This window comes from Mustela putorius, unplaced genomic scaffold (genome assembly GCF_011764305.1).
Source record: "Mustela putorius furo isolate JIRA1106 unplaced genomic scaffold, ASM1176430v1.1 tig00000592_pilon_pilon_pilon, whole genome shotgun sequence".
Taxonomy (NCBI): domain Eukaryota; kingdom Metazoa; phylum Chordata; class Mammalia; order Carnivora; family Mustelidae; genus Mustela; species Mustela putorius.
Window position 1 is genome coordinate 9,121,398 of NW_025421426.1, and position 25,215 is coordinate 9,146,612.

General features: G+C 40.9%; 1 protein-coding gene and 1 long non-coding RNA gene across 2 annotated transcripts; both read left to right on the top strand.

Annotated features, from left to right (window-relative positions):
* Nucleotides 1-11,400: 11,400 nt before the first annotated feature.
* Nucleotides 11,401-13,587, top strand: WFDC9 (WAP four-disulfide core domain 9). Its single transcript, XM_045082217.1, has 3 exons — nucleotides 11,401-11,593; nucleotides 12,827-13,025; nucleotides 13,557-13,587. Exons 1-3 carry the CDS (start codon nucleotides 11,440-11,442, stop codon nucleotides 13,585-13,587), a joined length of 384 nt encoding a protein of 127 aa, XP_044938152.1. The 5' UTR covers nucleotides 11,401-11,439.
* Nucleotides 13,588-15,772: 2,185 nt separating this feature from the next.
* Nucleotides 15,773-20,229, top strand: LOC123392632. The gene is made up of 3 exons (XR_006607384.1): nucleotides 15,773-15,861; nucleotides 19,439-19,588; nucleotides 19,959-20,229. It is a non-coding gene; the product is annotated as an uncharacterized LOC123392632 (long non-coding RNA).
* Nucleotides 20,230-25,215: the final 4,986 nt, after the last annotated feature.

Below are 25,215 nucleotides of genomic sequence, written 5' to 3' on the forward strand. Positions count from 1 at the left end.
CGTTCCTGCCCATTATCTCCCAACTTACACTGTGTTGCCTTATGAGGTTTGAGAAAATTGACATAAATTATATCATAAATTATAAATAAGTCCTGGGATGTACTGTACAGCTTGATGACTATAGTGAACAATGCTGTATTGTATATTGAGGAGTTGATAAAAGGGTAGATCTTAAAACTCCCATCACTGGGGCACCTGGGGGCTCAGTTGGTGAGATATCTGACTTCAGCTCAACTTATGACCTCAGGGTCCTGGGATCAATCCCCAGGTCAGGCTCCCTCTGCCCCTCCCTATTCCCCCTACTAATGCTCTCTCTCTGGCTCTCTCTCAAATAAAAAAATAAAATCTTTTTAAAAAAAACCTCTCATCACAAGTTGAAAAAAAATGTAATCCTGAATGCTAGCTAAATTTATTGTGATTATGATTTCACTATATAAACATTGCATCATTATGCTGTGTACCTGAAACTAATGTTATACATCAATTATGTCTCAATTAAAATATGCAAATACCTGTGGAGTAAGCAATCACTAGGATTTCTGGAGACCTCAGGAATGGGGACTATTGAGAGTGGAAACCAAAACACAACCTTACAGTTTTAGAAGAACACATAGGCTCATTACAGGTCAAAAACACACAAGCAGGTTTTACATACATGTGTAATATATGTGTGCATATGTATGCATCTAATAATATATAATAAGAAATATAATACATACATACATACTAATGTGTATGTATACATAAGTTCATATACATACATGTATTTGTATATAGACACATAAATATTTATATGTGTATGTGTATACATGTATGTGTGCATATACATGTGTAATATCTGTGTGTGTGTGTGTGTGTGTGTGTATAAAGTATACACATAGTGAGAATGAGAGCAGGAGCCTGCTGTTTTCCTAAATTCTACACAGCTTTGTTGCAGGTATGGGGACTAACATAGCACAATAAAAAACAAAAAACAAAAAAGGTTTTTTTTTTTTCTCTAGGAAGCTATAGCTTTCCTCCTTAGAGGAGAAATGGCTTGTGGTCAGGATAGAGTGCTGGTGATTGAGCACTAGGTTAGATGTCCTGTTATCACTCTGGAGCTGGTCTCTGGGAGTTCAGCATGTCTTCATCCTCCCTGAACCCCTCATACTTGCCAGGTTGGACTCATGACCATGTCCCTTCCCAATATCAGCTCCCAGAGTGCCGTTGTCCAGCCCTCTGCTGGGTGCATGCTCACCTCCCAAGAGTATGTGTGTGTATGTGTGTTTATACACACACATGTGTGTATATATATATGTCTGTGTATGTTTATAAAACATGTTTATAAAATATACAGAGAACAAAAGCAAGGGAAAGTCCTGCTGTTTTCCTAAATTCTAAACTACTTTCTTGCAGACCTACCTGAATGGTCCAGACAAAGTATGGCAGATATCTGGGGAGGAACCTCTTTGGCACTCTCAGTGACTGTGCTCCTCAAACAGACCACTATGGAACCCCAACATCTGAGCCAGATGCTGGGCAGGGCTGCAAGGAACATAATTTTCCTGCAAGGAACACAATTTTCCAACCACAGAAAGTGATGACTTGAAAATCCACAATTCAATCATTTTAGGTGTGGCACCTTTTGCAGTTCCCATCAAAGTTCCTTCTGTTTGCTCCCACACCTTTGTACACAGGTCCCCAGATTCTCCTGTCTCTATACAGTCCACTCTCCTCTGCCAAGTGCCCAGAATCCTGACATACATTTCTCACTGCTCAATGCATCCGACATATCCTGGTGAAAAAAATCACTGTACAGGGACGTCTCCAGTCAGTGTATGACATATTCCTGGACATAGAGTTTGAGAGAAGGAGGTCTGTTCCTCAGGAGCCCTGGGTCTTGCCCACTTGACTCTTTCTTTTTCTAATAAGCTCCAAAATATGGGTATGGTAGCTCCTCTCTGATATTTGTTGGGAAAATACCAACAGCCCACAACCCACAAATTGTGCCAAGATGTTGGTGCTAGATTCCATCACTTTGTTCTCTCATTTAAGTGGCCATCTGTCTTTCCTAAACCTTCCTATTCAGTCTCTTTTTATCTACACAAACCCCCAGGGGATTTGGTGGGAGACAGTGTTATGCTTTAATTAGCAAAAGAAAATCAATACAGAGAAGGTGTTAGGTGGGATCTTATTAGCACAAAGCAGGTCCAAGGCAAATAGATAATACAAATTGCCTTTCACTCCCCACCTATGGATAAACTCAGATGCATCAGATAAAAGACTCAAGAATTGGGTCTGTTTGGGTGGCCAGGACTGTGATAAGGTACGCAGTGTTCCTCCTAACTTAGGAGAACATACTGCTTATATCGAAGAGAATCTAATACTTAGGAATGGGAGAGTAACAAAGGAAAGAGTCTGTGATATGGCCAACATGAAGTTCCTGGGCAGAACCTACAGATCTGCCACAATGCAAATCACCATTAAGTTCTAGGCCTTTGAACTTTGTTTTTCTGCTCCTCTGTCCCTGCTTTCAGGCCAAAACCTCCTCCCCCACTCTCCAAGTAAGAAGAGGCCACATAAAAGAGCTGTCAGCCAGCTACTGCAGACACTGAACTCAACACCTGGAGAGGCTAAGTGTGGGTAAGGGTCTGGAGGCATGAGCTTTAATTTGTGGCTTGTTTGGATGTGTTCTCTGTCCAGGGGATATCAACACTATTTTTGTAGGTTGAAGATTATTGTTTCTGGTGTTCCAATAAGAAAATTGGCACAGAGGTGGCATATCTGCCCTAGGTTCCACAGGTAAAAGGGCCAGACATGAAACAAGGTACCAGTATTCCTGACTGTAAGTCCAATACTTTCTCCTCTTTAACATTATCTGGGAAGCCCAGAATCCTGAATTCTGAGGGGAGTGTCCTTCTGTGTCTTTGTGATGCCTCGGGGTCTTGCCATTGCCCCACACTCTACCTCAAGATGACCAAAGAATTCACCCAGAATTCTGTAGGTGAGTAGTACCCAGCCTGGGCATGATTATGTTTCTCTTCTCTGGCTCAGTTAGTGTACCTGAGGTGTGTAAAGAAGGGGATCCCCAGGATCCTAAACACCTTTTAAGAGTAAGTAAGGAACTGGGGCACCTGGGTGGCTCAGTGGGTTAAGCCTCTGCCTTCGGCTCAGGTCATGATCCCAGGGTCCTGGGATCGAGCCCCACATCGGGCTCTCTGCTCAGCAGAGGGCCTGCTTCCTCCTCTCTCTCTGCCTGCCTGTCTGCCTACTTGTGATCTCTGTCAGATAAATAAAGAAAAAATCTTAAAAAAAAAAAAAGAGTAAGTAAGGAACTCAGAAAACTGGACTAAGAGTAAAGTTCTTTTTCATTGAACAGATCTCAAAGTTCTGGAAAACGTAGATCTAGAGTGATATTTTTATTTTTATTTATTTATTTTTAATTTAAAAAATTATATTAGGTTAGCCAGCATACAATACATCATTAGGTTTTGATGTAGTGTTCTAGGATTTGTTGTTTGCATATAGCACCCAGTGCTCCATGCAATATGTGCCCTCCTTAATACCCATTACCAGGCTAACCCATCCCTAACCCCCTCTCCTCTAAAACCCTCAGTTTGTTTTCCAGGGTCCATACTCTCTCCTGGTTTGTCTTCCCCTCTGAATACGCTCTTCAGTTTTTCCTTCCTTCTCCTAATGTCCTCCATGCTATTCCTTATGTTCCACAAGTAAGTTAAACCATATGATAATTGTATTTCTCTGCTTGACTTAATTCACTTAGCATAATCTCATCCAGTTCCTTCCATGTTGATGCAAATGGTGGGTATTCATCCTTTGTGATGGCTGAGTAATATTCCATTGTATATATGGACCACATCTTCTTTTTCTTATTAATTATTTTTATTAACATACAATGTATTATTTGCCCTAAGGGTACAGGTCTGTGAATCGTCAGGCTTACACACTTCATAGCATTCACCATTTCACATATCCTCCCCAATGTCCATAACCCAACCATCCTCTTCCTTCCCACCCTCCCCCCAGCAACCCTCAGTTTGTTTTGTGAGATTAAGAGTCTCTTATGGTTTTTTCCCCTTCTGATCCCATTTTGTTTCATTTTTTCCTTCTCTACCTCCCAAGCTCCCATTCTGCCTCTCAAATTCCTCATATCAGGGAGATCACATGATATTTGTCTTTCTCTGATTGACTTATTTTGCTCAGCATAATATCCTCTAGTTCCATCCATGTCATGACAAATGGCAAGATTTTATTTCTTTTGATGGCTGCATAGTGTTCCATCATATATATATATACACACACACACACGTACATATTACACACACACACACACACACACACACACACACACACACATATATATATATATATATATATATTACACCTTCTTTTTTTTTTTTATTTGTAGTGGTTCTTTTATTGAAGAATACACACCTCCAAATGCATTTCTTTCTTTTTTTTTTTTTTTTTTGCACTAAGGATTTTACTTTTCTAGTTGTCACATTTTCAGCAGCCTTTACCATGAAGAACACAGGAGTGCACCCACTTAAGGCCCCATGTTGCATCACCACTTCCTCATATCAGGGAGATCATATGATAGTTGTCTTTCTCCGCTTGACTTATTTCGCTAAGCATGATACGCTCTAGTTCCATCCATGTTGTCGCAAATGGCAAGATTTCATTTCTTTTGATGGCTGCATAGTATTCCATTGTGTATATATCACCTCACACCAGTCAGAATGGCTAAAATCAACAAGTCAGGAAATGACAGATGCTGGAGAGGATGCGGAGAAAGGGGAACCCTCCTACACTGTTGGTGGGAATGCAAGCTGGTGCAACCTCTCTGGAAAACAGCATGGAGGTTCCTCAAAATGTTGAAAATAGAACTGCCCTATGACCCAGCAATTGCACTATTGGGTATTTACCCTAAAGATACAAACGTAGTGATCCAAAGGGGCATGTGTACTCGAATGTTTATAGCAGCAATGTCCACAATAGCCAAACTATGGAAAGAACCTAGATGTCCATCAACAGATGAATGGATAAAGAAGATGTGGTATATACACCTTCTTTATCCATTCATCTGTTGATGGATATCTAGGTTTTTTCTATAGTTTGGCTATTGTGGACATTGCTGCCATAAATATTCGGGAGCAGGTGCCCCTTCGGATCACTGCATTTGTATCTTTAGGGTAAATACCTGGTAGTGTAATTGCTGGGTCATAGGGTAGATCTATTTTCAACTTTTTGAGGAAACTCCACACTGTTTTCCAGAGTGGTTGCACGAGCTTGCATTCCCACCAACAGTGTAGGAGGTTTCCCCTTTCTCTGCACACTCTCCAACATCTGTTGTTTCCTGACTTGTTAATTTTAGCTATTCTGACTGATGTGAGGTGGTATCTCATTGTGGACCACATCTTTATCCATTCGTCTGTTGAAGGACATCCCAGCGCCTTCCACAGTTTGGCTATTGTGGACATTGCTGCCATGAACATTGGGGTGCATATGACCTTTCTTTCACTACATCTATATCTCTGGGATAAATACCCAGTAGTTCAATTGCTGGGTCATAGGGTAGTTCTATTTTTAATTTTTTGAGGAACCTCCACACCGTTTTCCAAAGTGGCTCTACCAACTTGCATTCCTACCAACAGTGTAAAAGGTTTCTACTATCTCCACAACCTTTCCAATATTTGTTGTTTCTTGTCTTGTCAATTATTGCCATTCTGTCTGGTGCAAGGTGGTATCTCAATGTGGTTTTGATTTGAATTTCCCTGAATGATATTGAGCATTTTTCTCATGTGTCTCTTAGCTATTTGTATGTCATCTTTGGATAAAGATTTGTATGTCATGTCTTCTGCCCATTTTTTACTTGATTATTTGTTTTCTGGGTGTTGAATTTGAGAAGTTCTTTATAGATCTTGAATACCAGCCCTTTATCTGTAGTGTCATTTGCAAATACCTTCTTCCATTCCGTGGGTTGCCTCTTTGTTTTGTTGAGTATTTCCATTGCTGTGCAGAAGCTTTTTTTTTTTTTTTTAAATTTCTTTTTTTTTTTAATTTTTTATTTTTTATAAACATATATTTTTATCCCCAGGGGTACAGGTCTGTGAATCACCAGGTTTACACACTTCACAGCACTCACCAAATCACATACCCTCCCCAATGTCCATAATCTCACCCCCTTCTCCCAAACCCCCTCCCCCCAGCAACCCTCAGTTTGTTTTGTGAGATTAAGAGTCACTTATCTTGATGAATTCCCGAAGGTTCATTTTCACTTTAGTTTCCTTTGCCTTTGGAGACATATATTGAAAGAAGTTACTGTGGCCAATGTCAAAGAGGTTACTGTCCATGTTATCCTCTAGGATTTTGGTGGATTCCTGTTTCACATTGAGGTCTTTCATCCATTTGAGTTTATCTTTGTGTATGGTATAAGAAAATGGTTGAGTTTGAGTCATCTATGTATATCTGTCCAATTTTCCCAGCACGATTTATTGATGATACTGTCTTTTTTCTATTGGGCATTTTTCCCTGCTTTGTCAAAATCAATTGACCATAGAGTTGAATGTCCATATCCGGCCTTCTATTCTGTTCCATTGATCTATGTGTCTGTTTTGTGCCAGTACCATGCTGTCTTGATGATCACAGCATAGTAATATAGCTTAAAATCAGGCAACATGATGTCCCCAGCTTATCTTTTATTTTTTAACATTTCCTTGGTGATTTGGAGTGTTTTCTGGTTCCATACAAATTTTAGGATTGTTTCTTCCAGCACTTTGCAAAACGCCATTGGTATTTTGATCGGGATGGTGTTGAATGTATAGATTGCTCTGGGATGATACTTTTAGATATAAATAAACAGCTTCATGGAACCCCTAGAGCATAGCTGTTCTCTAGAACTTTCAGGGGTGATGGAGATGTTGTATGTCTGAGCTGTCCAATATAATAGCCACTAGTGGGGTGAATGGATGGTTCAGTAGGTTAAACATCTGCCTTTGGCTTAGGTCATGATCTCAGGGTCCTGGGGTTGAGCCCCACATGAGGCTCCTTGCTCAGTGGGGAGTCTGCTTCTCTCCCCCCACCCTGCCCCCTCCACCTCCTGGGCTGCCTGCTTCACTCTCTATCTATCTCTCTGTCAATAAATGAATAAAATCCTAATAAAAAAATAATAGCCACTAACCACATGTGGCTGTGGAATGCTTGCAATGACTAGAAGCTCAATTTTAAATTTAATCAAAATCATCACATGTGGGTAGTGGCTACCATATTGGACAGTGCAGGGGAGGCACTTCTGCTTGGTGGAAAATGTCTGAAGAAATATAAAGACTTCCATGGAGAAGGACAGTCACTGTCTTGTGACCACATAATTTATAACATTGGAATATTACTCTTCCCTTGGGCTCTTTTATTTTCCTTCCTCTTTGTTTTCAGGATGGTGAAGAAGCAGATAAGGGCTGCAAATGGGAGAGCTCTGGGAATTTTGAGTGGTAATTAAGTTTCCTTCCTCCTTGCCCCATCTTCCCCAGCCCTCAGCTGCCGGTTGTCAGCAGGGTATATCCTCTTCTGCTTCATTGTTTTCTCCTTAACAATTACTACCATCTTTGTCCTTCCCTATTATATTGTTTTTTTTCTTTTATAAACATATATTTTTATCCCCAGGGGTACAGGTCTGTGAATCACCAGGTTTACACACTTCACAGCACTCACCAAAGCACATACCCTCCCCAATGTCCATAATCCCACCCCCTTCTCCCAAACCCCCTCCCCCCAGCAACCCTCAGTTTGTTTTGTGAAATTAAGAGTCACTTATGGTTTGTCTCCCTCCCAATCCCATCTTGCTTTATTGATTGGATCAAGAAGATGTGGTATATATACACAATGGAATACTATGCAGCCATCAAAAGAAATGAAATCTTGCCATTTGCGACAACATGGATGGAACTAGAGCATATCATGCTTAGCGAAATAAGTCAAGCAGAGAAAGACAACTATCATATGATCTCCCTGATATGAGGAGAAGAATCAATATATTGTTTAATTAGAATGTCAGCTCTACGAATTTAAGGATTTTTGCCCGTTTTGTTCACCACTCTATTCCAGTACCTAGAACTTGTAATTAGACACTTAATAAATATTTATTTATTTTGAGATTGATATAGACAGACAGAGAGATAGATAGACAGAACTCATGCCTGAGCAGGAGGGCGGGGTAGGAGTAGAGGGGGAGAGAGAATCTTAAGTAGTTTCCGTGTCCAGCACAGAGCCTGACCTCGGTCTGGATCCCAGAGATCATGACCTGAGGCAAAATCAAAAGCCAGACACTTAACCAATTGTGCCACGCAGGCACTCCCTAATAGATATTTATTTATTTTTTTAAAAAAGATTTTATTTATTTTATTTGACAGAGATCATAAGTAGTCAGAGAGAGAGAAGAGGAAGTATGCTCCCTGCTGAGCAGAGAGCCTGATGCGGGGCTTGATCCCAGGACCCTGGGATCATGACCCCAGCTGAAGGCAGAGGCTTTAACCCACTGAAGTGGCGCCCCCCAATAGATATTTATTAAATGAATAAACTCCCCCTCTACTCACACAGGTTAAATTCGCAAGAAATTGAAATGTAAAGTGTAAAAGAAAAAAACTAAAAAACTAAAATGAAAATATTTTTCCAACATCTAGACAAGAGAAATTCTGAGCTTAATACTAAAAGCTCGCATTTATTGAGTATATACTATGTTCTGGCTCTTATGCTAAGTGTTTCATATACATTAGATTATTTGATCCTAGTAACCTAATGAGATGAATATGAATATTATTTCTATGATACAGAAATAGAGATGAGGAAGCTGAGGCTCCAGGAATTAGGCGATCAGCCCAATTTCCACAGCTAAAAGTTGGGGGAATGGGTGTTGGGGTTCTAGTTCAAGCTGATTTGACCCTGATGCCTATGGTCATTCCTCACTGAAATACTGGAGAGCAAACAGAGTGGTAGCAGATTTTCCTTTGTATCACCTTGAGTAGAACAGGAAGTGTGGTAGCACACATCTGATATCCTGTTGGTGGATGTATAACCCAAACCTTAGTCAGAAAATGTGGCAGATGTTTTCCAAAGTCTAAAATAGACAACATCTTTTGCTCAGCAATCTTTCTCTATTAACTCATACATACAAATAATAAGGCATATGCCAAAGATATAGTTATAAAGAGGTACATCAGGATATTTTTATAACAAAAAGAAATTGGAAATATTTGAGTCTTCATGATATGGGGGGGGGATTATTGTGATGTTGGTAGTTGAATTGTTGGTGTGATTTATATGATGTGATCCTATTACTTTGTCTCTCCTATCTGTATACTTTATTTAGATGGGTTAGTTGTTTCCTTGCCTCATCAGGAAAACTTAGGTAAGTCCCCAAATTTTGTGTGACTCCAGTCACAAAACATCTCAATTTAATAATTAAATGTGCATGGAGGAAATTAGGAGAAGGAAGGGAAAAATGAAGGAGGGGAAATCGGAGGGGGAGATGAACCACGAGAGACTATGGACTTCAGGAAACAAATTGAGGGTTTTAGCGGGGAGGAGGGTAGGGATGGGTCAGCCCGGTGATGGGTATTAAGGAGGGCACATATTGCACGGAGCACTCGATGTTATACACAAACAACATTGAACACTACATCAAAAACTAATGGTGTATATGGAATATTATGCATCCATCAGAAAGGATGAATACCCAACTTTTGTATCAACATGGACAGGACTAGAAGAGATTATGCTGAGTGAAATAAGTCAAGCAGAGAGAGTCAATTATCATGTGGTTTCACTTATTTGTGGAGCATCACAAATAACAAGGAGGACATAGGGAGATGGAGAGGAGAAGGGAGTTGGGGGAAATTGGAAGGGGAGGTGAACCATGAGAGACTATGGACTCTGAGAATCAATCTGAGGGGTTTGAAGGGGTGGGGGGGTGGGAGGTTGGGGGAGCCAGGTGGTGGGTATTATGGAGGGCACGTATGGCATGGAGCACTGGGTGTGGTGCATAAACAATGAATTCTGTTATGCTGAAAAGAATTTAATAAAAAAAAAACCCAATGATGTACTGTATGGTGACTAGCATAATATAATAAAAAAAATAAAATAAATAAAAAGTAATAATTAAATGTGTAGGTCCATGTGATTAGTCATAACTTCACACATTGTTCAGAACTGTGGACTCTCCCTTCTCTTAGAAGCTCTAGTTGTAGTTGATGTGGTCAGTATCTCCAACTTGGGCTCTTCATGATTCTGTTCTTTCACCCCCATCTGCTATAAGAAGTTTCTGTCTCCTAGGTAGCAGAGGCATGAAGAACCAGTAAGTGGGAGTGAGACAGTTCTCACATAGTACATGCTATCATAAGCTGGCTTTATGCATCTTGCACTCCTTTATGGGAGACCAAGGGTTCACTGAAGACATAAAATGGCATCTGGCCATTTACAATTCAGATGTACCCCAACTGCAGCTCACTTATTTGGTATTAAAGGCCACTTTAGCTAGATTTATTACCCTTTAGAATCTTCAATTATGACTTAGGTCTATGGGATCCTTACAAATTCCTGGAGACACACACACAGTAAGCTCTATGAGTAGAACCTACAAAGTCTTTTCTGTCAACTTGGAAAGAAAAGACAACTTCCTCACTCCCCTGAGAACATCTTTTTACCTATAAAATCTTCAAAACCTTGTCTACCACTCGTTCAACTTTGGATCATTTTCTTAGATGAAAGGTTTAAGAGTCCCCTGACCAGTTCTTGACCATCAACTTTCTCAAGTTCTATGGATTAACCTATCTCATATAACTCACTCTGGAATCACTTTGGTACTCAGACCTAGGGGCTGGGATTAACACTTCCATTATATTATCCTATTACATACATTCTTAAGTAAACAAATCAGGACACTTGATGTATTCTATTATTCCAAGTTCATAAATATGAGTACAACAAAAAGAGACATACATACATTGGTTATCCCGGGGAGGGGGGTGGTGGTGGTAGAATTCCCAATGCTTTTTTATTTCCTTTTAGCTTTTGTTGTTGTTGTTGTTGACAAATTATAAAAGCTAAAAATTTACTGCTTTTTGGGATGTGGTGCATAAACAATGAATTCTGGACACACTGAAAAGTAAAAAAAAAAAAAAAAAGAAAAAAGCAATGCATTTTCAAAAGAATAATTTTGCAAAGGAAGTGGCATATAATTTGAGATGGGGAAATAGCTTGGGGAAGACAATGGCTAATTTGATATGTTGTTAGGTGCCAGGGGGTGAAAAGAAGTAGGAGAAAGAATAATCCAATATTCACAAGCACTTTCTCTCTCTTTCTGATGCTAGCCTCTTTAATTTCTGTTCTACGTCTAGTGGCACTTGGAGAAGACCTATCTTCTGACAAAGTCTAACCCAAACACACAGAGAGATGACTGTGAAGCCCTGGGTTCTCCTACTTATCATGCTCATCTATAGGGTTGTGATGCTTCTGCCTGTGCTGGGAGGCCTCAAGAACAAGACTTTTTGTAGGTGGTATGACACAGGAAGAGGGGGGCCACCCAGGCCTGGGATTTCTGGTGTAAGTGATACTGGGACCAACTTTCCTGGATCCCAACCCTCTTTAAAACAGAGACATCCAAAAAAGATTTAGGTTGGATGTTCCCTATGTGGTGCCTTACCAGCTCCCAGTCTGAGCTGAAAGTGATAATGGGTATACGGAAAGGGAACATAGTTTAGTCTATAAGTCCATCCCAAAAGCTAGCAAGAAGTGAAATTTTCTAATGTTAGACTACCTTAGGCAGGGGAAACACCAACACAGAGCTTTCCCTTGAGCCCATATTTTCAAATCTCTGTGCCTTTGATGAATACCAAAAGAGAAATATTATTTACTTGGAAGGGAAGTCTCTTTTAGAATATGAAAAAATGGAAAAGACAAAAAAGGGCATCAATTTGGATGGGACTGGAAGAGATTATGCTAAGTGAAATAAGTCAAACAGAAAAAGTAAATTATCATATGGTTTCACTTATTTGTGGAACATTAAGAAAACATGAAGAACCTTAGGAGCAGGGAAAAATGATGGGGGAGAAACTGGAGTGGGAGATGAACCATGAGAGAATGTGGTCTCCAGGAAACAGAGTTTTAGAAGGGAGTAGGTGGGGGGATGGATGAACCTGGTGGTGGGTCTTAAGGGGGGGCACAGATTGCATGGAGAACTGGGTTTTATATGCAAACTATGAATCATAGAACACTACATCAAAAACTAATGATGGTGACTAACATAACACAATAATAATAATAAAAGGAATCCTTAGGAGTCAAAGTTTGGGGTCAGATGATAAAACTGAGATAATGAAGAGAGAGTTGTGGGCCAGTAAAAGAGATGGAATTTGCGGAGAGGCTGAGTGCTTAGTGGTATGAGCATGGGAGCAAGCAGACAAGAGGAAGAATAGGTACCCATTCTCCCCCAGCCGAGTTTTCCATCCTGTAAATTGGTTATAGAAAGTGGAGCTAGACAATATTGCCATCCCTGAAATCCAAAGTCCAGTGAAAATAGATGTGGGGTGGTGTCATAGATGGCGAGGTTGTCCCCAGGCCCTATCTTCAGGGAGGTTGGGAGGGCCCAAAGGCCTGCAATTCTGTGGGGACATGTGGAAAGAGGGAAGACATGAGATGCAAGAACAGTTTCCTGTGAAAAGACAGCTAGAATTCAAGGAAAGGATTTCCTTAAAATGCAGACAAATGTTTTGTTTGTGACTTTAAGCTCAGGTTTCAGAGCTCAGGAATTGTTAAGCTTGAGATGGGTTTCTTCTCTAAGTCATGGGTGAATGGATCTACCACCTACCATTGTCTACCATCTACCATCTCATTCCAGTTGGAAGAACAGTCACTGAGCAGTGCTGGGTACAGCCTCCATTAAAGTATTGTGCGAAGAGGTGCACTAAATTATTGGAGTGTTTATCTCTCAATCATACATGCTGTTGGACCTTCTGTGGAAACGTTTGTTTGGACAATAGGTGAGTTGGCTAGATTGGGAAGGTTGTACATGAACATCCTTACGGCTGGTCACCCTCATTCTGAAGCTGTGACATGGAATAGATATACCCAAATCCTGGTCAAAGAAACAGGCAGCATAAGACAATGTCCTCTTATCTCCATACCTAGCTGCCATTCAAGGCAAAAAACCCAAGACATCAATGTGGGGGGCTCCACTTTTCTTCCTTCATTTTCACTCAGTTCCCCCGGAGGGTCACCCATCAGTTTGTTCATCCCTCCTTTGTCCAAGGCCCTGACTGTTGCCTCTTTGGTCTGGTATCTCCTTTGGCCCCTTGTCCCAAGCAGGCCCAAAGAGACCCCACCTCTACCTAACTGCCCAATTGGCAAATCTCTTGGGAAAAATTGCTTAAAATGGGTAACACCTGTCTCTTCCCATTGACAGGGGTTGGGGTGTTATTAAGTTTGGGAATGGATGTCCTCAGAGATCCATGATTTTAACCCCTTCACTTGTCTCTTCCAGAGAACCTTTTAAATCCATGTTAAACTTCTAGGTGTGGGTTAGAGGATGACTGTGTAGTCTAAGAAGAGTGCTCCCTAGATTCCTGTTGGATTATTCACTTGCCTGACTGAAGATTTTTCCATTCTCCCCTTGATTCCTCTATCCTGAGAAGGCTCAAGTCTCTGCCAAATAAACTGATAACCAACCCGAGGGCTCTGCATTGTTTTTTACTTCACCACTGTGGTTTCCTTCTTTCTTTATGATCACCAACAGTTGTTCCTATCCAACTCTTCCTTCCCTGTTAGACTTATATATTAGTCAATAGACTCATACCTGTAGCAAAAATGCAGAGATTTATAAAAATCTCAGTAAACAGAGCAAAAGTTTGTTCTCACTCAAATACACTACATTGCAAGTGGCTGGTGAACAACCCCCATACCATGCATGATTCAAGGACCCTAAATCCTTCTGTCTATAACTCTATCACCTCTCAGGGACTTGACTGCATCCAGCCAGCAGATGGGAGAATGAATGGGCAGCATGAAGGCTCCTACAGAAGGGTTTTAATATCCAGGCCTAGAGGTGGAGCTCTGTTTCCATCCAAATTCTATTCCCTAATGTAGTCATAGGGTCCTCTTATTTACAAAGGAAACTGGGAAATACAGTCTAACTGTATGCCCAAGGTCAACAGAAAGCAGGATAGGGTGAACTCATGGCAGTCTCTGAACTGTGTGTTTATGCAAAGCCAAACTCCTCAACAAGACCCAAGACCCTGGCCTTCATACCACTCTCCAATGGAACAAGCACCCCCACCCCCAGCATTAAACAAGGCATTCCTGCTCTCAGGGTGGGCACTCTGAGTTCCCAGAATTATTCATCTGTTTTTTTTTAATTTAATTTTATTTTTTCAGTGTTGCAAGATTCATTGTTTATGCACCACACCTAGGGCTCCATGCAATACGTGCTCTCCTTAATACCCATCACCAGGCTCTCCCAATCCCCCAAAACCCTCCCCTCCAAACCCTCAATTTGTTTCTCAGAGTCCACAGGCTGTCATGGTTCATCTCCCCATCTGATTTTCCCCAATTCACCTTTTCTTTCTCCTAATGCCCTCCATGTTATTTCTTATGCTCCACAAGTAAGTGAAACCATATGATAGTTGACTCTCTCTGCTTGACTTATTTCACTCAGCATAATCTCTTCCAGTCCTGTCCATGTTGACACAAAAGTTGGGAATTCATCCTTTCTGATGGAGACGTATTCTTCTATTGTATATATGGACCATATCTTCTTTATCCATTCATCTGTTGAAGGGCATCTTGGTTATTTCCACATTTTGGTGACTGTGACCATTGCTGCTATGAACATTGGGGTACAGATTGCCCTTCTTTTCACTACACCTGTATCTTTGGGGTAAATACTCAATAGTGCAATTGCAGGGTCATAGGGTAGCTCTATTTTTAATTTCTTAAGTAATCTCCACACTGTTCTCCAAAGTGGCTGCACCAACTTGCATTCCCACCAACAGTGTGAGGGGGTTCCCCTTTCTCCACATTCTCTCCAACACTAGTTATTTCTTGTCTTGTTAAGAACTCCTCAAACTTAACACTCAAAAAACAGATAATCACATAAAAAAATGGGCAGAAGACATAAATAGACATACAAATGGCTAACAGACACATGAAAAAAAAAGTTTCATCATCATTGGCCATCAAGAAGATTCAAATCAAAACCACATTGAGATGGGGAGGGAATGTGCTTTGGTGAGTGCTGTGAAGTGTGTAAACCTGGTGATTCACAGACCTGTACCCCTGGGGATAAAAATATTTGTTTATAAAAAATAAAAAATTAAAAAAAAACCACATTGAGATATAACTTTACACTAGTTAGAATGGCCAAAATTAACAAGACAAGAATGATTCATCTTCCTGCACTCCAAATCCTTTCATTCTCACCTGTTTTGTCAGCCTGGTGGTTTTACCTGGGTAATATTATTCATATCCTAAAATGTCTTCTCATTCCCAGCAAGCTTTCCAGCCCATACTGTTTCCATACTGAATTTCTACCATTGGTATCTCAAAGACATTTTAAAAATATAACTTCCCTTGGATGAGGAGGTTGTAAAGTACCTACAGTGTATTCAAATCTGTGCCTCTTCCTGGTCCAGAGAGTGAGATATTCTCATTTAGATGGGATGAGTCAGCACATCACAATTATCAACTGTAGACCTCATGGAAAGGTTCCAGAATGTGATACAGCAAAGACCATGGCCAAGCAAGGGACTAAGGCCTAACAGAACACTGGTTAGTGCTCTCAGGCTCAGAATAAAGAAAAGGCATAAGGACTCAGGGACCCAGGTAAACAGCCTTCAGGAGTGGGGCTTTGTCTTAACCTTTAGGGAGAAGGAGCACTTGGAGCTTGATTGAGTGAAAGTGGTTATTCCTTCCCTACCAAAGGAGTAGAGAAGAACAAGAGATTAGGGACCTCCAGTGGAGGGACCAGGAAAGGAAAGCATTGTCCACTTGAGGATCCTGGGTATTACAGGGAAGGAAAAGCAATTTTCCTCTATCCTTCTGGGTTCTTAGCTGAGATCCTTGCAATAAAAGACATATTAGGAGAAGTTAAGAAACAGAAGTTTACTTAATGTAAATGTAGTTTATTAAATGTAAACTTCTGGTATACATGGGGCCCCTTAGGAAAACTGAATGTCTCCCCAAAATCATCCAAGACATATCCTTAAGTACCATCTTCAGCTAAAGACAAAAGATGTAGAAATGAAGGGGAAGGCCAGTGATGGGATATCACCAGGAAGTCTCAGTGGTTGTTAGCTCATGCCAACCTCGTTAATAAGGTTTTACTTCAGTAGAAAATATTTTCACTTAGTAATGTGGGGAAGATGATCTGGATATTGTACAATATGTGTAAACAATGTGAGAATGGAATAATGAAGTGTCATGCAGGGAGTATACATCCGTTTGCCTGGGCCTAGAGACAGCTTAAACATTTTTGCATGCACAGCTCCTTAGAGAACACTTAAAAAAAAATCTGAATAGGTGTGATGCAGGTAAAGTCAAACTGTTACATTTAACTTCTTCAATGCATCCCCACTTGGATTTTTTTTCTCCAACAGTGTGACAGAACTTCTCTGTTACATGACAAAGCTCTGTGATCTGTAGGTGGTGTTTAAATGAGTGTTCTCCAGTGGCTCCTAGATTGTGCCTGAGGGAGGATAGAGCCAGTTATCAGGCCACTTCAGGGTCCCATGCCAAGGGTATGGTCTCTATGCCTATGAACCAATCCATGGGTGAGACTCCTCCTGGGTCCCTTGGGATATGATGGTGGATCCACAGCTTCTATTAAGGTACTTTGGTCTGTGGGTGGATGCCAAATTATTGTGTTGTGGGGGTTGGGAGGTTTCAGGCAGGGGAGTATTATTCAGCCATCTTGATGCTGTCCCTCCTGAAAAGCATGTTAATGGAATGGAATGATACATAATAGTGGGATTACAAAATTTGTAAATTAGGTATGCTGAGCCCTGGTTGTTATACGCAAACAATGAATCATGGAACACTACATCAAAAGCTAAAGGAGTACTGTATGGTGACTAATGTAATAAAAAAAGAAAAAATGAAATGTGCTGGTATCATTTAGGAGCTAATTCTTGTGAAACACAGAAAATGTTGGGGGAATTCAGGCTAGGAAAAAGTTGTCCTCCTTCAAATTTTGTAATCAAGTTATAAATGTCTTTGGTGATTTTTAAGTTTTAATTTACTTACATTTTCTGATACTCTTTTTAAAAAAGATTTTATCTATTTGAGAGAGAGAGAGAGAGAGAAAGAATGAGTAGTTTTCTGCTGAACAGGGAGGTGGATGGGATGAGGGGCTTGGTAACAGGACCCTGAGATCAGGACCTGAGCTGAAGACAGATGCTTAGCCAACATAGCCACCCAGACTCCCCCATTTTCTGATATTCTTAAATGGCTTTTAAAATATGGTGGGTATGAAAGAGTGCACATATTGCATGGAGCGCTGGGTGTTATATGTAAACAATGAATCTTGAAACATTACATCAAAAACTAATGATGTATTGTATGGTGACTAATATAACACAATAAAAAATAAAATAAAGTAAAAGAAATATTAAAACACTTATACAATAAGTATGTATGATTTTTTTTATTGTCTTTTTTTAAAATTAATTTTTTATTTTTTATAAACATATATTTTTATCCTCAGGGGTACAGGTCTGTGAATCACCAGGTTTACAAACTTCACAGCACTCACCCAAGCACATGTATGATTTTTTTGGGAAGTCAACTCAAAATTTTATTTTGTGAAAGAATGATATCATTATCTATCTAGCTAATGGATAACTGATCATATCTTATTAGTTTTCTTTTTTAAAAAAGATTTTATTTATTTATTTGACAGAGAGAGACACAGTGAGAGAGAGAACACAAGCAGGGGAACTGGGAGTGGGAGAAGCAAGTTCCCTGCTGAGCAGGAAGCCCAACATGGGTCTTGATCCCAGCACCCTGGGATCATGACCTGAGCTGAAGGCAGTGGCTTAATGACTGAACCACCTAGGTGCCCCCTTATTAGTTTTCTTTGTACTTCTCTGTGTTTTTCAAATTTCTAAAATAAAAAAATGATGAATTACGAAGAATTCCTTTCTGCAATGAGAGGAGTAGAAAACATAAGAGAAGGAAAGTACCTTCTCTTATGAAAGGAGAGAAAGGAGAGAAGGAGATACCAGTGCCCAATCAAGAAGTGGTGCCTGGAGGAGATGAGGCAGAACCAGATGGGGCTGTGAGAGACCAGTCACATGATCTCCCAACTCCACACCCCAAAGTCCTGCACTACCCCCTGCAGACCTAGTAAAATCCTGGGTCTCCTGCGTGGCACACACGCAAACATCCAGAGTTAACATCATGAAGTGCTTGGTTCTCCAGCTGCTAACACTCTACTGCCTGGTGATCATGCCAGTGACAGGAAAGTTTAAAGAGTCAGCTGAGGTTATAGAGAAGCCTCCAATTTATGGTAGGTATTCTGGGTTGAGCTTCAAAACGAAGAGGGTGTAGAAAACAAGGAACCAGGGACTGGCATATATGAAAGCACTGGTTCCTTTCTTAAGCCAGGATAACTGAGGAAACTGAATATGCCATTCTCAAGTTTGATCATCTCCTGATGTTATGAGAAATGATGTTTTTATGTGTGTTGTGGGGACTGTGGTGGCTACATGGTGTTTTGTTGAGGAGAACCCATAGCCATGGAAAGCTCCAGAGGGTTCATAGCCTGTGTGGAGGGTGCCTGGCTTGAGCTATCAGAAGTTCATGTCCTCCAGTTAGGGGCCTCCAAGGATGAGCATGAAATTGGGAAAGGCATACTAGTTATTTCTTGAAATGTGCCCTTTGTTTGGGGAATAATGTTAGAGAGCATTTTAGATTATTGGACATGCAGAGGAGAAATAAAATGGGTGCTTGACCAAGAGAATTGAAATAATCACAATCGAGGGGAGCGTAGTGAGTCCATAACTGTTGGTAAACATTTCTGGGGGAAGTGCAAGGTTTGGAAGGCAGTCTCAGCCAGACAGGGAAAAGTACAAGATAGTTCCTCCTCTTCCCTGGGACTCTGTTTTTCCCACCCTGTAAAATGAGAACAGGAGACCAGAGGATCTCTTGGGCCTCTTTGTTCTAAGAATTGGGTTTCAAGATTGAGATACTGTGATGTTCAGTTTCATAGAGGTGACTTCATGGTTGCTGGGTTTGCTAGGGAGTGGTTGCTGGATTTTGACTCTAGGAATGGGATCCCAAAGGCAGACGGAAGAAGAAGAGAAACCAACGGTGTGGGTGCTGGGGACTTAGAGGGGCTGATAATAGTGTGAAAAACTACTCTTCTTTTTGGAGTCACTGCTTATATGTTGTTCTTTCTCAGTTTTACCAGAGCATATTCTATTAGGATGTGTGATAGTCCCCAACGTGTATGATTGCAAGAACAAGTGCCAGTTTCACTCGGATTGTATTTTTGGCTATGAATGCTGCTATTCCTCCTGTGGAAAAATCTGCATGAGAATGAAAGAAACTGGTAGGATCTAAGAATCACCCATTTTGCCTTTGGGTTCTGAAACACTATGGAATCCCTAACCATGAGGGAACAGACAGAAAAAAGACTATGACTCCCCAGTCCTGGTACCCATTCCAAGCTGGAATCCCCACCCCTTCCTCCTAGCCCAAACCCCCATTGTTCACTTGAAGGCCTGCATGATTTATCCAAACCTCAGGAGACCTGACATTTATGTCTCTTCTCACTGGACTTAAACTTCCTGAGAGAAATCTTGTATAGGCATCTCCTAAACCAAAGAAATATCCCTGCCTCCAGGGTTTGGGAGGATCTCAAAAAGATGTGTTTCAGCAGACTGTGTGGCCAATGAATACCTACTCCTTCTCTCTTCCAGTGATCAGAACTAAGAAAATTAACCCCAGCCGCACGGTGGTGTCTACTGTTGTTCCCTTAATCACCAGTGAGATGCCGACTACACTTGAAGGACAAGATATTAGTTCTACCTGATGTCCAGTGGTACCATCGTCTTGTTCCAGTTGGGAGGCAAGGCGAAGGAGGAGTTAGGGTCATAGGGAAGTGTCCCTGCTCCTTGCCAACTCTGTTCCCTGAACCATTATATTATATTATCAGCTTCAATTCCTTGACAAATAAACTATGGCAGTAACCCAGAACCTCTCTCTCTTCTTCTATATTCCCAATACCAATTCCTCCTTCCACTTTTTCCCTAAGCCCCAACCCCTGCCTCGCAGCATATTTCCCTTCCTTTTTACCATTCAGAAGATTGAACTCCTTAGCTAAGACTCTTGGAGTATCTTTGTTCATTGACTACCATCCCTGGGGAAACTGTTTATGTGTGGAATATTCTTATGGCTACAGATAACAGGAACCCTCTGGGTTCCCTGAACTTGGTGCAGCCTTTCTTTCCTTACTTCAGGCCTGTGATTCTAGTAGTCTCCTACAAGAGGCCTCCATTTTAACTAATTCATGGAAGTACAATCTTCCTTACAAGTGACAGCATTTATGGTCTAGAACTGAAAGGAAATGCCATTGGCCTCTCCAATTGGCCTCTCCAACCTCTCCTCTCAGACAATGTCTTGTTTGCTTTTTTTTTTTCTTTGGTTGTTTGTTTTCAAGGAAGAAGTTTTCTATTATCATGAAATTGCAATGAAGCCTTGAGTAAGCTCTTTCTTTCTTTTCCTTTATTTAAAATAAAAAAATTGACCTACAGTGTGTTATTACTTTCAGAGGTACAGTTTAGTGATTCAACAATTGCATATAACACCTAGTGCTCAGACAATTCTTTATTTGTTAAGCACTATTTACTCAATCACTTGGAATCTATAGGAATATTTTCAAATGTAAATAATTCTAGGAGGAATAGGCAACCTTTAGAAGGTTATAGAGAGTCTACATTGTGCTCAGGCTTGCGATAAGGACCACTTCTCGTGAATGGAAGTGTGCCTATCTGTTGTCATACAACTAAGGAAGCATTAAGTCTTATGATCCAAACAAGCAGAAACCAGGATGGGGCATGGCAAGAAGGGATGAATGAAATATACAGTTAGTGTCTTAAGGTATTAATACAGAGGGGTCATTATGCACATCGTGGTATCAGGTTTCCTGGAAGAAGAGATGCTTGGCCCTACCTTAAGGGATAGGGAAGAGTTGGGGTAACACAGAATGAAAGCTATTTTTCCTCCATGACAGGATTAAATATAGACTGGGAGGACAGGAAAGGAAACTTGAAGGAAAGAAAAGGTTGTTACCCAATCATCTACTGCCCCCAGCACCAGCAGATGAAATTGTGGACAAGGTTGGATTATAATAAGCTCTAAAACCCTAGAATATTTTAACTTGCCAAATTTTCCTTTTTGGTCTCTGTTGTTATGCCCATAAAAACTGCAGAACACAAGTGTTATTTGCTAAAATTAATGAAGGAAAATAAACAGGCACAGACAGGTGGCTGATCCTACCATAGTCCACTCAGGAAGTTGATGACAAATACATAGACCTCATTCTCTAAATGAAATGCCCCTCTATCCAAGTTTCCTGAAATACATATATGTCAGGGGTTAAAGATGTGCCTAAAATAGGGAGGAATAGGGCTGGGGAGGGACTGTGCAGAAAGTGATAACTGAGATGGGTGCAGGAGGACAGGTTCACACTGTTGTCCTGGACTAACAGGGGGTGATCGCCTTAGGACAAAACCAATGAACTGTGTCCTGCTAAGCAATTAGCATAAAGAAGAAGTTGAGTTGATCTCTGGAGCTACCAGGTAGATAGGACACTCTTAACCAGTAGGTGCATTAAGGAACACAGTGAGCCCTTGCACTTGGCTGTCTTACTTCAAAGCCCAGAATGAACCCACTCTGGAAACAGAACTGATAGGCAAGTAGTATCCAAATGCAGGGCTGGAGACCTCAAGGGATCTCATTTTGCTTTCTTGGAAGAATTGGTCACAAGTAAACTGGCCTACCATTGCCAGAAACATAACTGACCAGCAGACAATTTTAACATACTTCCCAGTAACTAATAGACGAGGAAGACAAAACAAAACAAAATATAACAAATTGAAAAGGTTTGAAAAACACAAATTAAAAATGATTAACTTGTATCAAAATGAATTCAGAATTAATGGGGAATATACAGTCTTTATGAGAGAAATTGAACATTTAAAAAAAAAGGAAAACTGAGGTGCAAAGTGCCTGTTTGGCTCAGTCACTGGCTTGTGAGTATAAGTCCCACATTGGGTGTAGAGATTACTTAAAACTAGAATCTTATTAATTTTTGCCATTCCAACTGGTATAAGGTGGTTATCTCAATGTGGTTTTGATTTGAATTTCCCAATGACAAAAATTAACAAGGAAAGAAACAACAAATATTGGAGAGGATGTAGAGAAAGGGGAGCCCTCTTCCACTGTTGGTGGGCATGCAAGTTGGGACAGCCACTTGGGAAAACAGCATGGAGGTTCCTCAAAAAATTAAAAATAGAGCTACCCTATGACCCAGCAACTGCACTACTGGATATTTACCCCAAAGATACAGATGTAGTGAAAAGAAGGGCCATATGCACCCCAGTGTCCATAGCAGCAATGTCCTCAATAGCCAAACTGTGGAAAAAGCTGAGATACCCTTCAACAGATGAATGGATAAAGAAGATGTGGTCTATATATACACAACAGAATACTATGCAGCCATCAAAAGAAATGAAATCTTGTCATTTGCAATGATGTGTATGGAACTAGAGGGCATTACACTGAGTGAAATAAATCAATCAGAAAAAGACGATTATTATATGATCTCTCTGATATGAGGAATTTGAGAGGCAAGCCTGGGGATTGTGCAGAGTAGGGAAGGTAAAAGTGAAACAAGATGGGTTTGGAAGGGAGACCAACCATAAAAGACTCTTAATTTCACAAAACAAACTGAGGGCTGTTGGGGGTGGGAGGGTAGGGAGAAGGTAGTTGGGTTATGGACATTGGGGAGGATATGTGATGTAGTGAGTGCTGTGAAGTGTGTAAGCCTGATGATTCACAGACCTGTACCCCTGGAGCAAATACTACAGCATATGTTAATAAAAATAATTAATAAATAAAAGATATTTTATTAATTAATAATTTTAATAATTAATAAATAAAAGATATTCCATATATACAATGGAATATTACTCAGCCATCAGAAAGGATGAATACCCATCATTTGCATCATGGATGGGACTGGAGGAGATTATGCTGAATGAAAAAAGTCGATTTTTATATGGTTTCACTTACTTGTAGGACATAAGGAATAACATGGAGGACATTAGGAGAAGGAAGGGAAAAAAGAAGGGGGAAAATTGGAGGGGGAGACAAACTATGAGAGACTATGAACACTGAGAAACAAATCGAGAGTTTTAGAGGGGAGAAGGGTGGGGGGATGGGTTGGCCCAGCGACAGTATTAAGGAGGGCACATATTGCATGGAGCACTGGGTAGTATATGTAAACAATGAATCTTGGAGCACTACATCAAAAACTAATGATGTACTGTATGGTGATTAACATAACATTAAAAAAAAAGGATTATTCACCAGGACCAAGTGGGATTTATTCCTGGGCTTGCAGAGTAGGTTCAACATCCACAAACCAATCAATGTGACATGCTGATTACCTACCAAAGAACTCCGATCATCCATGAAATCAGTCTGAGATCAGAATTATACACGTCTGGATCTCTGCAGGGGCAGAAGACGCCAGTGGCAGGTAAAGTGGAGTGGGAACGTCAGACTGATATTGGAAGATAAAAGGGGGAGGGAGCCATCAGAAGTGACTGATTGGAAAGTAATACCCCTAATACGAGAGTGCCCTGTGTCTGGGGACCAGCATTAACTTGGGATCTGGTTGAAAGCACTCAAAAAGAGCAAAGGATCGCGGGGGGAAATTGTGGGAATCGGGGAGGCTAGGGACAAGGGCTTAAGTCCCTGGACCCAGGACAGCCTCACCTGGCGCTGAGCCAGAGAAAGTGTGGTGGAGAAACTAGGTCTTGGTTCCTGAGCCACCAGCACACCCTAGAACATGTGGGGTCCAGCTCTTGTGAGGCACTGGGAGCCTTGCCAGATGGCAGAACGCCAAGCCATGCTAACAGAGCCTGAGACACGCGCACCCCTTACCCTCCCCTGAGAGAGGTGAGTGCAAGCCCAGCGCTCTTAGACCCGGAAAGACCAGACGCTCCCAGCCCGGGCCAGCAGGAAAATCTCAGTGTGCGATTGCTGCTTGTAACCTCTCTGGTGGTCTGGAGCTGCCCAGACAGCCGCCGCTGTGGTGGTTTCGGGTGCAAGGAGAAGATCCTGCATCCCCAGGGACCGTGACTTGGAACCTGCTTGGCCAGCGGCCAAAGGGGAATTTATATGGACTCTGAAGCACCAGCAGGGGAGCAGACTGAAGCTTCTCTCTGAGAGGGAGATCAGGGTGCAGTTTGCTTTCCTCTAAACCTCCAAAAACCATCAAAAGTGGTCAAGGTGAGAGAAAAGAAGTGAACAAACATAAAAACTCCAGAGAACAAAAGCCTGAAAAAACCAGTTTCCTCAGAGCCCACCCCCTTGAGGGGGGCGGGAGGATTAACTCAGGGAACATCATTGACTGAAAACCCACCTGGCAGGCCCCTGAAAACCAACGAGGAAAGAAAAAAAAAAAGACTACAAGAGAAAAACCACCACTACTTCATAGATACAACTTTTATTTTTAACTCGTTCCCACTATTCTGGTTCATTTTTTTTATATATAGATAATTTTTTAACCTTTTTGCCATCACAGTGAGATGTCCAGTACATCAAATTCCATAAAAACCTTCTAAACTGAACTTTTAGAAACATACACCTGTGTTTTTCTTTTGCATTTCTATTTTTAAAATTTTTTTTAAATTTTACTTTAGTTTAGTCTAGTTTATTCCTTTTTTATTTTTATTTTCTAATATTCATATAGAGTTAAACTTCAAGGTAATCCCCTTTCCCCAATCAATGCTACCCCATAGGTAAACCAATTTTTAATCCCTCTTTATCTTAGGGAAGTTGAGTCCTTTAACAAACATATCAAGATACATCCAGGAAGAATCAAAATAACCTTCCTCGCTCACACTGAGAATTTATAACCACTCTCCCACCTTTTTCTTCTGCCAG